This window comes from Athene cunicularia, assembly GCF_003259725.1.
Source record: "Athene cunicularia isolate RWA chromosome 4 unlocalized genomic scaffold, athCun1 chr4_part2, whole genome shotgun sequence".
Taxonomy (NCBI): Eukaryota; Metazoa; Chordata; class Aves; order Strigiformes; family Strigidae; genus Athene; species Athene cunicularia.
This window is the reverse complement of record NW_020799099.1, coordinates 12225767-12245529: the sequence shown is the minus strand read 5'-3', so window position 1 is coordinate 12245529 and position 19763 is coordinate 12225767. Positions and strand designations below refer to the sequence as shown.

The window sequence follows — 19763 nt, the reverse complement described above, 5'->3', positions numbered from 1 at the left end:
GGGGGGGGGGGGGGGAAGAAGGTGTTTTTAAGATTTGGTTTATTTCTCATTATCCTACTCTAATTTAATTGGTAATAAATTAAACTAATTTTCCCAAGTTGAGTCTGTTTTGCTGCACCTAATGACTCCACATTGCTGGCTGGGCTACACAGTGTGACAGGCTAAGGCAACTATACTGATTTTGGTTCTTCTTGGCTCAGGGTCACTGAGATAATGGGAGCCTCCATCTTTCAGCAGAGCATAGAAACATCTACTGCAATGCCTGACATCAAGTCTAATACGATGCCGAGTAAGATCCCACACCCTGGAGCTGTGGCTGAAGGGGAACATGCAGCCCCTTTCTGAGTAGTATTCACAGAAGCGAAATTCATTTCCATGCAGAAGCCAGGAGAGACAATCCCAGTGACACACAGCCAATAGAATAGGTTTGAGCATGAGGAAGAAAGGCTGCCTTAACATAGCAGCTAAACTTGGTAACAAAAATCTTTATGTGTAACCAAAGCTCTTTGTTTCACAGCTTAACTAGTCATAACATAACCTGGGAATTCAAAGACCTGGGGTGGAAGTAAGGAGAGAAATCAACAACCTGGAAAAAAACCACACCATTAGGTAAAAGATGTAGGCAAAATTCTTGTTGTTTTCTATTCTCTCTTCCCTTCCCATAGGCAAATTTACACCATCTCTCACTCACCATGGGCTAACGGTGTTAAGAGCATTGTGAAGAACAGCAGCTGTGATGACCACATGACTGTGAACGAGGACTTGAAAGGATCCCAGCAAACGAGGGTTCAAACAAAACAAGGTGAGTGTCCTCCTGCACTTGCTTCCAACACTTCAACTGTTGGCCTTCAATTCACATCCAAAAAGGGGAAAAAAAACAATAAAAAAATAATAAAAAAAAATATCCCACAACCAGTATCCAGAGTCTGAGACCTACAAATGAGAAAGGAAAAAAAATGTGGTTAGTAAAACAGTAAGATAGGTGTTTTCAATCAAGTCTTGCTGTGTTTCTTTGCTGCCAACAGCTGTAAAGGCAAACATGTCTCCCCCACCCCCCAGACCTTCATATGTATGCACATTCCAACGTACAACAGAAATTAAAACTTGTCCCTATGCAGAGTGACAGTTTGTGCATCATTAATGCTCTGCATCCTCTCTCAAAACAGCAGTTTGGAAAAGTGATGCCCAGGGGTCCAAAGAGTCCACAGGCTTGAAAGCTGACTAGAAAAAAAAACAGGTCCTATCCTGTGTAAATGGGACTTCTAAATCAGGGTGCAACTCTCCTGAAAACATTTGGATGTCTATAAATCACAAGCCAACAGAAATTCCAGAGCTGAAATGGGTTTAACTGGTGCTTAGGCTCTGTGCTGATCTCTTAAACATACATAAGTTTCCACCCCAGCCACTTCTTTTCCACCCAAAACCCTCAATTACGAGGGGGTCAAAGAGTAAATGCAAGCTCCTGAAAGAGCACACTTGCCAGCATGCTGGCAAGTCAACAAACTGCCAACAAGAGAGGTCACTGCCACTTGGTCTAGGCCATACCTGCGAGCATGTATTGGAAGCACAGTGCTTTGGGAGAAAACACAACTGAGAGTTGTGACACAGCTGAACTCCCTGGCCTGCCTGCCTATTCCTTTCAAAAAGAAACCTTTTTTCAATATATGGAAACACATCCACATCAGCTTGGCTGGTCCCAGTGCAGGGGATAAGACACCCAGACAACAATTCCACTTGTTCTTTAACCTCCTGCACTGTATGTAACGCAGGTGGACACACTGGCCAAAAATGATCTGTGTATACATCTGCTACATATCCTGAATGACTTTGGCAGGAACTGAGCCCAGTGCTTCCCCAGGTAGCTGGGCATTGCACTCTTTTCTACTAAGACCTTTTACTCCATTTTGCATTTATCCTATGCCTCCACTTTTGAGGCTAACACCAAGATACCAGGCAGCAGAATCAGTAATTAATGGTTTGGGAGCATGTCTGCTGATGATATGCCTAAAAGTCTCTTTATCTCCCCATCTGAGGTGTCCTGTATGGCTTTTAATACTGAACCTGGACCCTGCTTTGAACCCAAGTAGATCCTAAAAGTCTCCCTTATCCTATAGCTACTTCCATATAGTTAGTGCAGACACTCACTGCTAGTCAAATACCACTCTGCAGTTATTCACTGTAGGATTAAAAATAATGGTCTCATCCATCCCACACACTTACAGGAAAGCACGGGGAAAATCTGAATCCATGCTTGAATAGAAACTCTTACTCATTTAATCGGAGAAAGTATTCCAGCTTCCCATCATTTTAATCTCTCAAGAAGGGGCTAGATGGCTACAGCGACTCAAACTTGGCAGGAAAAACACAACTATACAAAGTTAAACCATGGCATCAGTTTGAGACTTTAGCTCTCTGCTGACTTTAAAATTATGATAAAATATGAGGAACTGAAAAGTACTTTGCATATCTGTTTCGAACTCCCTAGACTCTGCAGCCTTCACAGCACTGGTCTAATTAAAAAAATCTCTCAAAAAAACCTCTGATCAACAGAAGTTATTCTTCTCTGAGCAGAAAAGCTGTTTTTGCCAACTTTTGTTCTTACCCAAAACCCAGTTTGAGCCAAAAAGCTATATGAAAAACTGTGCTGCATGCCATTGTGATGTGGGTATATTTCTGAAACTTTGGCATGACAAAGTGGCCTTTGTTTTGCCTCCTATCTTTGCTGATCAACTAAATCAAACCCCGCATTGTTCAGAACCAGTCTACAAGGAAGCTGCATTTTTTTCTGATAAACATATCTGCCTGCACTGCCAAGATTTTTTTTCTCCTGCTCTACTCTCCTCCACAGTCTATCTCTGTAATTCCTTCACTCCAAATGTAACATTTAATTTCCAAAGCTTTTTCTCAGCTCTGTATCTGGGGTGACTAAAAAGTCCAAGGTCAAAAAGCCCAAGGTCAGTATGCAGTCAAGTGACTTCTTTATAGACATCCTTGAAATTAAAACTTTGCTTGAGCTGGGACTAAGTCAGAATGGTCACTGATAACATTTAAAGCCTGTTTTCCAAAGGGGAAGAAAAAACTCATGAATATTTTAAATCATACGTTCTAAACAGCAATCAAGTTTTCCATTTAGATTTTAGGAAGCTACCAGTACACAAAGTACACCACTGGCCATTATTTATGAGTGCTTTTTCTACAGCATCTTCTGTAGTTTTAGAAGTGAGAAGCTTTTTGTGCTACAAAATTTGAGAAGGCATACAGAGGTGTGGGAAGGCTATTCCAACTCAGGTATACTTCCCTGAAGCAAAAGCTCAGGCAGGCAGTGAAGGAATGAAAGTTTGTTTTCTCATTTTTATTTAAACTGAATCAAGTTCTGGTTAATCTAAATCTGTTAGAGATAACATTATGGTGCAGTAAAAGGTTTTTGGGTGTAAATTGAAGAAGCCACAGATTAATTATGCTACCTATCCAGAGAAGGGATAATTGTCAATAAAATAGTTACACAGTGGTCTTTAAAAATTGTTTATATCAGTCTATATATTCCTGCATGAGAGGATTCAAAGATTTTTTTCTATGGTCTCATGGGCTGGGGCTGAATGAACAAAAGGATTCACCTGCCCTCTGCGGAGTCCAAATACTAATTTTGGGAACTAATGCCTTGCAACCACCAGAACCACAAAAAAATATTTTCTCCTACTAGAAAGAGCATTATCCAGTCACAAAGCTCCAGCGCAAAACAAGAGATGATAAAAGTAGCTCAGCATTATGTACTATTTACTCTGTAAATCTGGCCCAACATTACAAGCCTTACTTTCCTTCCTGACAGAGTAGAACAAGGCAGGGACATGACCTGTCAGGTTGTGTCTGCACACTCTGGCTGGTACAGCCTTGCCCCTAAGCCTGCTCCTACAAAGACTTCAACATCGTAAGCTTAAGCTCACGCACAAATCTTAACAAATCCACAATGTGTCTGGAGAAAATCCAAAGCTGTTTAATAACATGGGGCACCACTATATTAACCAAACACATTGTAATGCTACAAAATTCTAGGTAGTTTTGTATTTCATGCAATCAAATAATCATAATCTGCTTGTGAACTGCATATCTGCAGGGGAACAGCTAGATAGGAAACTAGTGGAAGAATCCTTTTTCTTAATGGTCAAACAACCCCTCTCAAACAGCACTGACATGCAGAAAGAGGCCTGCAAAACAAAATTCACTTAATCTTTGGATTACCTCCAGGTAAAGTACAGCCAAAGAGAGAAACTAGAGCACATTATCTGTGAACTATTCAATGTTACATTTATTGATGCAAGAAGGGGATATACTCTCACAATGAAAAATTTAAGGCTTGCACTTGACCTAAGGGGTTTAGAAACGAAACAAAGACAACACAGCCTGCAATGATTTAAAAGAAAGTTGTTCTGCTCACTGACCCTTCTGTCCATAGGGCTACTCCTGACACCCTCATGGTCTGATCTGCTGCCAAGCATCACCCAAACCTAATTTTCATGCTGGCATTTCCCAAGAATCCAACTCAAAGCAGTACTGACAGAATAGGAGAAAGCCAAAGGAAACTAAGGCCTTGTGATGAAGAGATGAGCAGTGAAGTATTCGTCAAAGCGTTGTTCATAAAAGAGCATTATAGATACACTGACAAACTCAACGTCTACCCAAGTCTGTTTCTTCAGCAGTTGATGTCAAGCAGCACATGGAGCATTTTCTGAGCTCATCTGTCAATGGTCTACAAGGAGGGTGAAAAAGAAAAGGAAACCAGTTCATCTGGTGAGTGAACAGATAGGCTGAATTCAAAGTAGAATTTAGAGCAGCACAAGTCAAACCTGTCAGAAATCCACTTAATTACTGCCTTTCTCCAAACATGAGCAATTGCACCTGAACAATGTTGGACACTACCCTTCTCACATGGCAACAGCTGCCTGCCTTCCTCAGTTATCTAGCATTTTCTAGAGAGTGGGAGTATGGCCACAGGAGGTGCAAGTGTTTTGCAAGGGGGCTCATTATCAAAAGCCAGATAGAAATACCCTCTTTTTCCTTATCCAGTCTTACCTGCTGCCATTTTCTCCCCACCCCTGAAAATGTACAGAGTAAAACCAGCTTAAACAAATCAGTGATGCAAGGATTACTTTATATTTCTTAGTATAAGAGATTCCTGCACTTATCTCCTCCTTTGGCATAAGTTGCTTACTAAGTAGAAAATAAGAGACATGTTTCAAACAAATATTGATTAAATCCACAATTTACAAAGGGGAAAGTTTAGAAGTAATTAAACTCCTTGAAGCTGATGGGCCAAGCTAGATCACCATTCTCAGCATCTGCTACTGGCGACAATTTATTCCAATGTTTTCAGAATTTCACTGAAAGGGAAGAGAAATAAGCAAGGAAAAAGATAGCATGCAATCTGCAAAAGTAAATTAACGGCAATTTATGTTAGAAGATTTCTTTTAAGTAAAAAGAATGACCTGCGTGTCCACTCCCATTATAAATGGCTAAACAAAAGAATTGCTCCAATACATCTGGTCATCAGTTGTCTGAAAAAAACACGTTTTCCTTTATTTTTTGCAACATTACTGAAAAAGTTTCGTCCCTCCCATCTCTTCACAACTTTACCCTATTTCAAATCCTTTTCCCTGTCAGGTACTCAGGATGTGGCTCCACAGTCACTCTGCAGTGGCAGCAACACAACCTGCCACATAAAACATACCATCAGTTATATCTGCATGACATCACAGGGGGAGCAGGACAGAAGCAGGCTGCACTCCTGGCATTTCAATGGAACCACATACACTTTCAACTCCTAGCCACTCAAGTTACCACTACAGGGACGTGGTTATTTATGGGCAGATTTTAGCATGAGCATTTTTAAGAAGTTAGGAACATGTTTCTGAGGCACATAATTGAATTGTCTGTGAAGTTTTATCTGTGTCTGCATTTATCCCAGGAGAAGGTTCATGCTATACTGCAAATGTTCATAAAGTCAGAGTTCAGGAAAACAGGTTACTGTTTCTCAAAACATCAAGTGCCAGCCATGGCTTTTGGCTCTTCATTTCAGGTTTTAAGTTTGCTAGACGATTTGCACTGAGAGAGACCCGGTGAGCCTTCTTAGGGTGAGGGGACTCTCCAACTTGTGGTTCAACCTGCTCACATCTATGTTCTCTTTCTGTACCACAGACTCCGATCCCGTTCTCTGTCATGTCTCTGCTGGGGCTGTGAACTCAGGAGGAAACTCCTCAAACCTCTCACCCCATATGCACAAAAACCACATGGTATTTCCAAGTCCCTATTTCCAAACAAAGCTTAAAATGAGCACTTGGGCCTTTCTGCCCGTCACTGCACATTCCTTTATATTAAAATTCATTTCATCCACATTGTTTGAAAACCTAAGACCATTCTGCCATCTACTCCCCTTTATATCTTACATAGCACTCTGAGAAGTAATTTTAAAAACCTTAAAAGCAAGCAACAAAAGCAATGTCTAATAAATTTGTGTTCACCCTAGATTCCCAGGTATCACTGCAGTGCTACTTACGCTCCCCCAAGAGGAGCAGCCGAGGCAGCAAGGAACCAGCTCAAACCAAGCCTCATCAACCATCGGTTTAGACTATAATTCAAAGTGACAAAGAACTCTCTAGATGTACTATGGGATACACTGCAAAATAACTCTCAAGCGTTAACTGAGTTAATTCATTTCAGATTAATCAAGCCTTTGATAAGAGCACACCTAAACACAAACCAGCTGAATATAGTAGCTTTTTTTTTTTTTCTTCCTGTGTAGGTGAAATGACAGCTTTTGTGCTTTTCCAAAGGTCAAAAGGGGAACTTAAGCTATCAGCTGGCTTGTTGGTTTTCCCATTCAGTCCAGGATCAAAGCAATTCTAGCAGAAAATGATAACCAAACTAAAAGTGAAGCTACTCACGCATCTTGTGACTTCACATGGGATGATGGGGGAAAGAACAGAGAGTAAAGGAAGAGTCTTGGAAACATGGTCCAGAAGCTTAGAAAGGTTGTACTGAATCATATGCATGAATATCACAGCTACTGAATGCTCCAGCCTCTAAGTGCCTACTGGTTATCCTCAGCAATATACTTCATTACAGATTTAAAAGAGGAAGGCACTTCATTCACAAGGTCCCTACATGTACGCAAATATATGATAACACATGCAAAATTTCAAAAGGTGCAGAGTATCATCTCAGGATGTGGTAAAATATGCAAATGTTTGTATTGCATTACCACCCCTAGGATCAGCAGGATTTCTGAAAACTGATTAGGAAAAACTTGGTACTCTCACTGGTTAAGCACCACCTGCTAAAGCAGCTCTCAGCTGGCAAGAAGCAAGTCAGCCTCCCCACCACTCCAAACCCCATCAGGGGAAAAAACCCTACAAGTCTTGGGAAAAGCTAAGTAGCTCCTTGTGCAAGCTGCACAGCACCGTAAACTTCTGACTACCTGAAACAATCCCATTTCATCATCATATACAGCAATTATTATAACAGTGTTCTGCATTTTTGGGGAGGTGTTAATGTCCTTCTTGAAAATTTATTATACCTATGTAATACACCACCTTTCTCAAATGTTTTAGTAGCACATCTTTATAGAGGGAAAATAATACATAGGCAAGCACTCCTCACAGTATTGCTAACAGTTATGATTTTACTGCAAAACTCAGTATGTGGCAGCTCCTTGCAATAATGAAAATTTCAGCTTTCAAGTAAATTTCTCCTTACAGAGAAGAGCTGAAAAATAGGACCTAAATGCAGCTCAGAGGCTTAGCAAATCAGTGGTAAATAAACGTAACTCAACATATTTATTTGATTTGAAATTCGCATGACTTTTAATCAAATGTCAATTTTTTCTGTGAATGATTCATGATGTTGAAAGCCTGGGTTTGACAGTACTCTTGCAATGCTTATTTGCATTCCACAGAGCCTTTGGCAATTCTTCTGTGACAAATAAAACATGTGTGGTGTGTGCATTGAAAATGGAGACAAGCTTATCGCCAGGGTCAGCATAATTTTAACTTCCCTTTGCTACCATTAGCAGAGCTTGTATTTCGAGGCACCACCTCTCCCATACATACAGGCCTCATTTATTCAAGTGTCTTACCATGGCTGTAATTTTGATAGCACAGATTTTGCATTGGGTCTTGCTCTAACCTGAGGAAGTGACAGCCTTCAAGGAGAAAGTTATCCAAAGGAAATGACAGAAAATTCCAGGAGAGTTCAACTAGTGCATCTAAGTGAAGTGTGATACTGGGACCAGATAAGGAATACTCATAAATGCCTCTGGATGCAGCCTTTAAAATAAATTTCAATATTCATTTATCTTCCCCATCTCTCCCTTCCTGCACTGCCTCCTTCATACCACCTCTAATTTTCTTCGTTTCCTCTTCCCATCAGGAAAGGGCCCCTTTAACTTACATTGCCTGAAATTGTTCAACAGCTGCAAATATAGAGGGAGAGAAGAGTTTAGTGCCATTTGCCATCAGAGCAAGATTGGGTTTTGAGGGTGGGTTTTCTTCCTGTGAGTGTAGGGGAATGCAGGTGTGGGCCATTTCTCATTTCCCAGCGGCTCATCAGGAGGCAGCCCAAATGCCACATGGGTGGCCTCCACCTCCCCATACATCAGCAGGAACAAGAGGAATGTACACAGGCTTTCAGAGCTGTTTGCTCCCCAGAAGTGGCATATGCCACAGAAGAATCTTACTTGCAAAGACAATGGTGAACCGTTTTTTGTGGGTCCTGCAATTCAGAGAAGGGGGAAGGAACTACCTTATGTCCACTTCTTGGCACACTCCTCTGCAGCCCAGTTGGCCCCACAGCTCTTTGGATATGAAGGTTAAACAGCAAAGTTAAAGACATCAACAGCTACAGAGATTTGAGCACTGCTGAGCTGAAGCAGACAGCCTGGCCTCTACGATGGCTTGTTTCACAGGGCCCACAGCAGCAAGGACCTGACAGACAGCAACACGTGCACCGAAATACCAGGGTCACAACTGCATCCGTCACAGGAAGCACTACTTTTTGACAATGTTGGATTTCCTCAGCCTTTGACTTACTCCAGCTCCAGTCACTACTCGCACATATGCGGTAATAAAAAAAGGGAAGGAGTACTCCCTCACTAAGAAATTGCAGTGAAAACAGCAGCAAAGCTGTAATCTATTTCCTATCTGTAAAATGTGTCTCCAGCACCTTTTTATTCTGCTCTTGCTTACTATCCCTTTCTCAAATGGATGGCAACAGATAATACTTGTTTTGCACTAAGAAAGTGTAATTTCCGTCACTTTTTGGGTTGATCAGGAAATTAACAGGCAGTATAAGCAAGGTTAAGTGTTTTTCCCATTTAAAATGTACTGCTCTTGAAAGAATCAGAGTAACAAGAGATCACCTACACACACAATTCTGAACACATATACACACTATCAAACGAAACAAAAATCACTGGCAAACGAGATTAATCACAAAAGCCAGGTGAATAACATATTTTTACAAGAAAGTTATTTATGAAAAAGTTAAGTTTAATTGTCTTCCAGAACTGTTATGATGTAATAAATGTCTATTAATGTTTAGCAGCAAATTGGGTTTTAATGATCATTGCTATTTTTGGCTGGTGGGTGACACGTAGTTTAAATATAAACCAGATTTATGTTTTACACCAGGATGACTTTCTCAGACGACTCTCCTTGACTTAACCTCTTCACACCCCACAAGATATTTAATATAATTTTATTTCTAATAGACTGTGAGCCAATAGGATCATATTTGCTACTACTGATGTTTTCAGTGAGAAATAAAATCAATGAGGTTTATGCTGAAGATTAGTGTAAGTGATTAGTTAAGTGTAAGTGGCTTGGAAAATATTAGGAGGGTTATATTATTCAACCAAATGATGCAAATTAAGAAAAAGTCTGTAGAGAAATAAAAGTTATGAAAAACTCCTGACCTTGCTGTGTTGGAGAAATCTTAGCTAAGATTTGTTCTTTGCAGACACTCTCAGAAATTATCATTAGTAGGTGAAAAACTTCGCCTGTGTTGAAAAATGCAACAGTCAATCTTAAGTTTAAAAAAAAAAAAAAAATAAATAAATCTTCTTCGTAGACCTAGAGACAATAGAGCAGCCCAATGGGTTGTTAGGAGAAAAACAAACAGACTTGATGTAGTAGTATTAAAAGAGCAGGCATGTGAGGCAAAGCCAGTCCATAGACTGACTGGGAAAGCAAGACAGTAACACAGAAGCAGCATTCTGCATTATAAAAAAAGAGACATGTAAGCAGAAGAATAGATGTTGCATCTAAATTTCTAGGTGTGGTATTTCCCAGTGAGCTACATACACAGGAATAACAGAAAAAACAAGAGACCAAATAACAGAACAGAAAGTTTTACTGTTCCTTACAGCAAATGTCTGTGTATTAATAACAAAGAGCCCGTTTTTTCACATTTTAGCACACTACTGACTTCTGTTGCACATTAATCAAGAGTCCAGACTCTCTGATCCTTGGGGGGGGGTGGGGAGGGGAGAGACGAGACACAACACACAGAGGGAGGGGATGGACAGGAAGGGACACATTTAATTATTGCACTAATTTTCTGCACAGATACTTTTGTTATTATTTCTATTCTACTAACAGAGGTCACCATTTAACACAAAGCCTAGTTATTAAAGGTCCTGGGCATTCTCAAATAAAAACACAGCTTCCCTCCCTCATGTTATGCAATCAACAAGGAACGGGAGGAAAACACTCTTGCAGAGAATAGAGGTGTAAAGAGATAGTGGCTGGGATTTCCATGTGTGCCCTTCAACTCTGAAGCCAAGCTTTAGCCAGCAAGTGGACTATTTCCAGCTGACTTCCATAACAAGCAGTAAATACTCAACATTTCCTTAATCCCTGCAGGAGCAGCCCTACCAGTAAGAGCAACTGGACACAGTCCAATCTCTGACAAAAATATTTGCACCCCCTCCCCAGTGATTTGCAGATGCCTTACCTTTCTCCCTCTCCAAAGGATACTTTGGAGATTTTTTAGGTTAGCGGTGAACCCAGTCTGTTTCCAAGCTACTACTTTGGCACTGAAACTCAATTAGCACCTGGATAGCAAAGCTCCTGTCAAACCTTACAGAAATGAGGTAATATCTTCAGCATCCCTCTTACTGCCTTCCCAACACTGAAGGACAAAACTAACCAATCTTGTATAAAATGCTGCTAAACCCTTCTCCAGTGAAAACATGAGGGCTCAGTTGTGTCTGAAGGTACTGTAGTATTACCCCAAGCCAGCAGTCCCCCCTCAAAGACAAGCTGTCTGACTGCAGCATCTTTGATCCCCTTCCTAGTGAGGAGCATCATGCAACTATACACAGTGATTTGCAGTCCAAACGGGCCACTGCATGACAGCTGAAAGTCAATCCTTCTCTTGGTGCGACAAAAGAAACATTTAATACTAGAAACTCTGGATGGATAAAATATTTATATAATACAGATCACAAACTTCTCTTTTCCCTTTTGAAGTGAAACAAAGGCCAGATATTTCCAGCTGAAACTACAAGAGAGATCTTAACTAAACAGAACATTTAAACCCAGCTGGAATTTTATCAGCTCTCCACTCTTGCATTGCAACCTGGCATCACAAAGACCAACGCAGTGATTGCTTCTCCAAAGGGACTGGCCCCCTAATTCTTGCAAAAGGTATTTTTAGAGACAAAAATACTTGCTTTGTGCAAAAGAAAAGCAAGTTTTGCAAAAGATGATCTTACTCCAGGAAGTACATGTGCTTTTTACAGAGTACTATAAAATTTCTAAACTATAAAATGTTTGGGTGGGTGAAAGGCTAAAATTAATTAATTCCTTGAGTGATTTCCTGCAGAAATTAATTGCGAGGACAATCAGGACAAACGTGCTTTTTAAGAGAATTGTCTTGGGCAGCTGAGTAAGGAATGCAAGACACTTGCCCTGTTTTCATGCCTCATAGCAACCAGCCAAAAGAGAAAATACACCCATTTTGAAATTTGCTAATCTTAGATGTGCAAATGTGCCTGCCTTGGTAAGCCTCAAATTAAACACATTTCTTAATGGCCTATTATGTAGTAACAGTCACTGAAAGATCCACAGGAAAACTAAAAGCAGTTCTTACCATAGAAATTTATCTAAAGATGCAGTATCATGGAAGAAAGGAAAAACCAAACCCTGAAACCTTCTTACCTTCGCAGTGCCTTTTTCCCCAAGTAAACCTACTCCTACTTTCCTGCTTAACTCCCCCTAAAATTAAGGGATTGAAATTAGTCTTTTAGATAAATTCTTGCAGGACTAGAGTGACTATACTCAACAACAATGCTCTCATTTGTGGTTTGCAAACTGAAGCAATTAAAAATGTAAAACGTTATGGAAGTTAAGGACACACGGAACTTAAAACGATCAAGAAAACAATGTAAACACATCAGTCAGTCACAGGCATCTGGCAAAATCAAATACCATCAAATACAGTCAAACTGAAATGGGATGGCTGAACCACTGAGACTCTGCAATGAACTTAATTACTCAGTTTCCATTATTTCTAAGAAAACAGTAAAATGTCTCATTTCCATACTCCTGAAGTATAATAGTTGTAAAATTTGTAATAACACCTTTATTTGTGATGGTACATATAGAGCATTCAAGTCCACTTCTGATTTTACTCTTAATGTAGTGCTTCCACCTAGAAAAAGCAAGATGTCTCGGTAGTCAAGAAGAATCATTTAATTGTAAAAATCACATTCAATTCCAAAGAGGAAATTAAGCACCTCTGGCAACTATAAGGCAAGATAATCAAACTGATGTATGGGCCTGTCTCTTGCAATATTTTGCAGGGGACTCTATAAATACCAAAATGTAGCTACGTTTGATATGCAAGATGAGTTTGGGGGGAAGAGGGAGGAGAACTTTGATTTCTCCTGAAATGTTCCTTGTGAAAGGAAGACCACATATCTCATCTTCTGCAGGAGAGGGTTTCAAAAGCATTGCTCTAATGCTAACTTATCTGAGGCCACTGGCAAAATCCCACTGAGTTCTGTAGGAAGAAGTACAACCAGAGGGCCTTTGAAAACATGACCCTAAGCCTAGCAAGCAGCAAGTAAAACATTTGTTATTTAAGGTCATAGTTGGAAGTGGAACTGCAATAGAGTATTTCATTCGATCATCTGAAAAGCCATTCACGGTAAACAAGTGACTACTTTTTACTACATCTTTACTTTGACTTATTTTACTGTAAGAGTAAGCAGTCTAGTTTATAAAACAAGGGGATAAACGACAGAGAAATCAGCCCTAAACAGTTTTGCTAAAGCAATCACTTGTTTGTTCATTTTGTTCTCCCTATAAGGGAGATTCACAAGGCCAGAGCACGAATACTGGGCTTCAAAAGTAACCAAAACTGGCAAATTGTGCAGAAAGATAGATAGTGTCATTGTTTGGCACTTGGCACTAGTGTGGATCTGAGCAAGCAAGAACACAGATCGCCTGTGATGGGAAATCTATCAGATGTAACAGAGCCAACTGATGGCTAAAAGTCTAACATTAAGATCCTTTCATCCACTGCTTACCTTACATTTATAAAACTTTCACTTCTAAAGCAAAGAGATCCCAAAGAGGCATTGTCTAAATTGAAAGAAAACTGTATTTCAGCTAAGAGGAGGTCAGGACCTGTTGATCCAAACTGACCATCAACAAAAAGAGCAATACCTAAAATTAATTTTCTCCAAAGTATCATTTTTCCATTCAGGCTTTGCCTGGACTATAATAGAAACAGGGAGGGAACACTTGAGCATGTCTTCTGAGAGCAAGAGGGGTAGATTGCTTCCTGGCATCGGTGTTCGTTCTGATCACACAATTTAACACTGCCTTTACCCAGAGTATACGTTCAGTGCAAATGCAGCCAGTGTAATTCAGCAGTGTATCATACACAAGCCCACAGACCAAGATCCCAGCTAGAGCTGTCTCATTAAGGAATAACACAGAAATAGCACTCATAAACCAGATGCAATCACCAGTAACAGTTTAGCATCAAACACTTCAGAAATCTACAGGTATAAAACGAAGCACTGCATGCCAGTAGATTTCAGACTGGAGATAGCTTTAGGGTGAGAGAGTAGGGAGAGCCCATGGGGGACACACTTTGCTATCAGAACTTTAACAAGGAATTTATGCATGATTTCTTCCTCCTACATTAGGAATTAAACCCACTGACATGTGGCTCAGATCAGCAGAGTGAAGGACGGGTGGGTGGGGGGAACCCAAACAAGCACTTTCTCTCAACTTCAGTCACAGCTAGAGGGAGACAGCAATGCTGGGCAAAGAGACAGAGTCTAAGTCTTCACCTGTGAGGAGTCTTGAGTTCCAGAGTCACATACTGGCAGTAGGCAACAAAAATGCCTTTTCATGGCAATCAGGCTGGGAAACATCCAGGAATTTCCTTCTCATTTACAACTGTCTTTCTTTTTAAAAACCCTACCATTTTGAATCAAACACTGTCCGCTCAAACACAAGAAAATTAGGTGCTTTTACAAGCCTGAAGTCTTTACAAGCCACATCACCTGAAGAGGAAGGAAGGAGGCAAGAAAATCACTCCAGGTTACGCAGCAGCAGAGCTGAATTTAACTCTAAGGGACCAGAAGCCCTTGGCTCACTGACTGTGGAATGGCAGGAACTTTTCAACCAACCTGCATGTATCAGGGATATCCTGGAGAAGTTACCTTCACCGCTTCCTTAAGAATTAGAATTATGTAAAGTCTTCTGTGGAACAATAGAAGATACAGATTTATTGTTGCCCCAGCATTGCTGATCAAAATGACATTTTTCTGATTTTTTTTTTTCTGAATTTTACGTTTTCCTGAAAATAAAGCATCAATTTCAGTATTTAAATTGTTTTTTCCTATTACACAGTTAGAAATTACTTTTTCTGGTAATGTTTCATTTTAAGAAACTAAGGTGCTCTTAACAGAAAATATTTCAGTTGTGTTGAAACTTTTTTTTTTATCAAAATCTTGTATCAGCCAGAAAAGTCACCGTTTGCTGGAGAAAACAGTATTTCCCATATTTTTTTCTCCTCATCAAAATTTCCAATAAAGTAACTTTTTGTCTACTCAATGGAGAAGATGCGTGCAATGTGATGACTCATATCACTGTTGCATAAAGTAGTCAGACCATTAAGCAGCCTACTATGAGCTGAGAGGAGAGAACCAGAGGAATCACCATTCCTGGGCAAATGAAGGCTGGTGCTGGATGACCCCAATTCCCCATCATATTTCTGTTATGCTTCCCTCAGCAAAAAGGCAAGTCCTTTCTCCCCCGTCCTCCTCCAATGCAAAATCCACATACATTTTCAAGTGCGCTTTTTCCTACTACCAAATATACTTCAGCCTGTGTACCCTTCATCTCTTTAATACCCAGAACTTCCACCCCGTTGGGCTCAGTCCCAAACCCACTGCCTTTCTCCCCAGAAATGCTGCCTTTCATCACTGTAGGGAAAAACAAGATTAAGGGGAGAAGTACAGACAGACCAGCACATTACTGAAAGGTAACGAGTGGAGAATAGTGGAGAATGCAGATCTCCCCAGAATTATATTCTCCTTATTGATTAATTAGAAGTTAGCCATAATTAAACCAGAACAGCTAGTCAAACTGTGGGTTTACTCCCTGGTGGCACACTCAGCAGTACCAGCAATAAGGATGAATGCAACGTGTTCTTTTGTCCATCCCTACCAACTTCAGCACTACTCAGGAAAAAAAGCAGGGAGTAGGAAAAAGAAGCAAGAGAGTGAAGCACATTCCAGCACTGCCATCCTCAAGTGCCACACAATCAGTTCAAGCACTTACCTCTGCAAGACTCTCTTGCATTTCAGCTCCCTCTACATATTTTAGCTTCCTACCTGCCCTGAAACACATTCACTAATATTTAGCTTTCAAAGAAGCAAGGTGCGAGACTGAAGTGTTCTTTCACTGATCTTTCCCTGCCCTAATCTAGGTCTTGCTATTCTCATCTACAAATGACTGGTACTGGAGAGGCAGAATCAGAGTCTTCCCTACTAAGCATGGCAGCGTTGTCCAAGTGAACACCGTAGACCTGAAAAGCTCATGTAAGGAATAATTGGAATTAAAGCTCAGGGTTGTCCGTTAAAAAAAGAAAAGAAATGAAAATAAAAAAGGGTTGAATCCTGAATTAGTTGGCATAGTACTTTTGATCCATAGGACCTCCTTGTGCCTTCCTCTCTGCAGCGCTATGCTACCTTTCCTTGTAAAAACAGCCAGCACCTTTGATGCATTTGTGAATACTAATCTTCCAGTCAGCAGCAGGATTTTATCCAGTTTAAGTGAGACTGGCTCACCCTGTCTAATGAAGCCATTGTCACATATATAATTTCAGGGAATACCTGCAGTCCACACTTCAAGACTAAGCTTTCTCATAGCCCTTCAGCATCTCTACATCTCATCACTGAAATTTAAATTGGCAAATTTCCTGTTAAATGCAGCAAGCCCCAACTCTTAAAACATGTTCCTCTGTCGTCTTAACCAAACAGTATCTGAAAAGGTTTTCCCTTTTTAAGCAAAAGGATAAAAAAGAATACTGAGGAACACCACAGCATGGTTATCAGAGGCAGGACAGAAAAGATCGCAGGGATAACCACCAAAGCAAGAGCTCATCTTCACAAAGATAGTAATTGTGTCTGGGAGGCTAGCAACTCCAAAGGCAGCCTGCATCAAAATCACTGCGAACTGAAAACATGCAACTTGTCTCTCTGTGGTGTAAAGCAAAGCTATGCTATAGCGACAGTGAGAAAACTAAATCAATACTGTTCAGGGCCAATATTGGTAAGCCACTAACCAAACCAGCAGCCATGTGAACCTATTGATTCTGTAGACCTATACTTCCAACACTGTTTTCTTCACCTTCTGAAACATTTCTATCACCTTGCAAAATGGAAAACCAGAGACTGAAACTCCTAATTAATACCTCCTAAAAACCTAAGTCACACTTAGATAATTACAAGAACCCTTGGTAGCATGTTCTGCATTATAAGTTTGTCAAAATACGTTATGAACAAAAATTGTTTTTTAAATTATTCTGCTGCGGATTTATCAGGCTGAACACTTAGTTATGACAACCTCAGGCAACTCAGCGAAGCTACCTGGATGGGTTTGTGACACGCTCTGCCTGACTGAAAAGTGCTCCAGCTGAGCACATGGGAGTGCAGACAAAGAATATCACTATGCAGGGACAAAAAAAAAGTTAAAATTAATGCATGGACTTATTTTAATATGCATCCACAGGTAGAAAAGCCTGTCAACCACTGGAGACTCATATGTCCCTGTCTTCCTTCCCATCCAGGTGAAAGGCTTCTGGGAACACACTTACCTTCCCCTCCCGCCCCACTGCTCCTCCAGTCTCAGGGTAAACCCAGGGCAGGATTAGAAAATAGCTGGGGGATAAACACATCAGTAAAACAGTAAATACCAGCTAGACAGCTATGAGGGTCAGGAGATGTTTAGGAAGATTACAAGTTCAAAGACCACAGCGGCAGCAAGTCCTGACAGCTAAAGTATATTTCTCCTTCTGAAAAATATATGCAAGTTGCATACATATGTATCATACATATAGACAATTTTTCATACAAAGTTTTAATCATTTGTAGTCTTATTTAAAATTATTTTTAAAAGGCCTGGAACGTGAAAGGCTACATTAGTTACAAGTGCTTTTCTACTGCAGAGTGCATCCCCACAGGGTGCTGGGGAGGATGCCTTCAACACCGTGTCAGAGGCCTCCAAGGGAATTTCTTTAACTAGTGGAGATTTGGGGGTTTTAGCAGAAGTAGCATGGGTAGGAAGGGGCTGCAGAGGTCCCACACACCTCCTGAGCGGCATCTCGGGGAAGACCTGCCTGGTCACTGCATCCGCAACCCCCGGCCCTGCTCCCTCCCCTCACGGGGGACAGGACAGAGGCCCTGGTGGGGCAGCACCACCTCAGGGCACTCAGACGGGCTCTCTGGGGGCCACCAGCCCCAGGCCCCACCACCAGGGCCCCTGGGCCCCACGACAACCCCTGACCCCGAGGCCTCACTTCCATGGCCCCCAAGCAGCAACTTGCCTCCTTCCCTCCCCTCCTCTGAGTCCACAGTGACCAGCAGGCCCACGGCACAAAGCAGCTGTACTCACTGGTGCCCCTCTGTGGAAACCAGCGCCGAGGCTTCTGGCCACCCAGGAGAACAGACACAGATCCCCAGTGCTGCTTTCGGACCCCAATCCACGACATATCAGGTGTACCGAGGGGCCATTAAACTGCTAATATAGCTTTTAGGCCAGGCAAGTAGGAATAACGTCTTGCAGAAGACTCTGATAATTATCTGAGACTGAGTGCCTCAAAACCATGGGAGAGCCCCAAAGTGTCACAGCAGGCCAAAAACATGGTGAGAACACAGCTGCTGTCTGTCCTTCACCAGGTGAAGGGGTCAGGCTGCATTTAAGAAGTCAACCAACACCTACATCAGTACTCTAAAACCAATTCAGCCTTTACAAAAGGTAGCCCAAGGTCTACAATGTTTCTCCCTCTCCCCCAAAATAATCAGATTTTAAACATACCCTTCAGAGAAACAGTCCAGGCATTAACAGTACCTGTTTCTTATGTGCATCAGTAAAAGATGTAGTGCTACAGAGACTAAATGGGACTTACAGAAAAGAAACCATAAATCTTTGTCAGCATCTCAGAAATGAACACTTAATACAACTGGCTTGGAGTACTTCTCGCTCAGCTGAGGTACCAATTATGGTACCACTATAATAAATTTTAATTGTTGTTAATGGCTCCCCCAATTTATATTACCCCCTCTCTGCAATAATGAGCTATGCTCAAAGTCTCATGATTCAAATACTTCCTCCTCCCAGCTGAATAAAGCAATCTTTTGGATTTTGACCTATAACACTGCTGAACTATTCAAAGACATATGAAAGGACCCCAGACATTTGAACATGCAGGAAGTTTAGGTCAGAAAGTACGGTTACAAGCCAGTCAGCAGTCATTTTTTTCCCTCTTCTTGCCCCTATTTCTACTCCTGTGCTTCTTCCCTACCTCACTCTCCAGTGCTTTAATTTTCTTATCAGCAGGCAAATACTTTCCTTTCATATTGTAGAAGTCAGTGTAAAACCAATACATTATTTAGGTCCATGAACACAGAGTTGACTACTAAATGTCCACCACCCCTTTAGTTAGTAGCTAGAACTAATTTAACAAGCAGTTTTACAATCTCAAAAGGTGAAACACATCACATGCTAGCAAGCAGTCTCCTTGCTTCTATAAAACTCAACACAAATCTCGTCTCCTGATCCCAGTACTGCAAAGAAAAGCAATGATTCAGGCTCAAAGTAGAACCAACTAGAGATAACATGATGAAAGCATTATCATTTAGCATAGACAGAACATCCAAAGCAACAGCGAAGGGGCTCAGTCACAGTGTGCAGAGACTCGGGTAGCCTGGGCACTTGATGTTCTCCAAGACAAGATCAAGGGTCATGCAGCAGTGTTAAAAAACATTAGATGAAAACATCTTGAAGAAATTCCCCCTGTCCCACCTAAGTCAGGGAACTCACTACCACAAGAGGGTGATGAAGCCAATTCACAAAAGCAGCAGATGTTTATGTCCCAGCACCTAATCCTCAAGGGCTCACAAAATCCCAGGTTATCCTGAAGCCATTTATCAGACTATCTGGCAATCTCTTTGCTGCTTGGGATCTAAG

General features: G+C 41.1%; 1 protein-coding gene across 25 annotated transcripts in view; it reads right to left on the bottom strand.

Annotated features, from left to right (window-relative positions):
* The window catches only part of ADGRL3 (adhesion G protein-coupled receptor L3), a 528954-nt gene that overhangs the window by 343423 nt on the left and 165768 nt on the right, over window positions 1-19763 (bottom strand). For 24 of the 25 annotated variants that reach the window (XM_026847580.1, XM_026847556.1, XM_026847565.1 and 21 more), the window contains one exon: window positions 692-933. In XM_026847580.1, coding sequence (XP_026703381.1) covers window positions 692-746 — 55 coding nt within the window. In that variant the 5' untranslated portion in view covers window positions 747-933. Of the gene's footprint in view, window positions 1-691; window positions 934-12631; window positions 12703-19763 lie in introns of all 25 variants that reach the window. The other variant, XM_026847559.1, reaches the window with a different exon arrangement.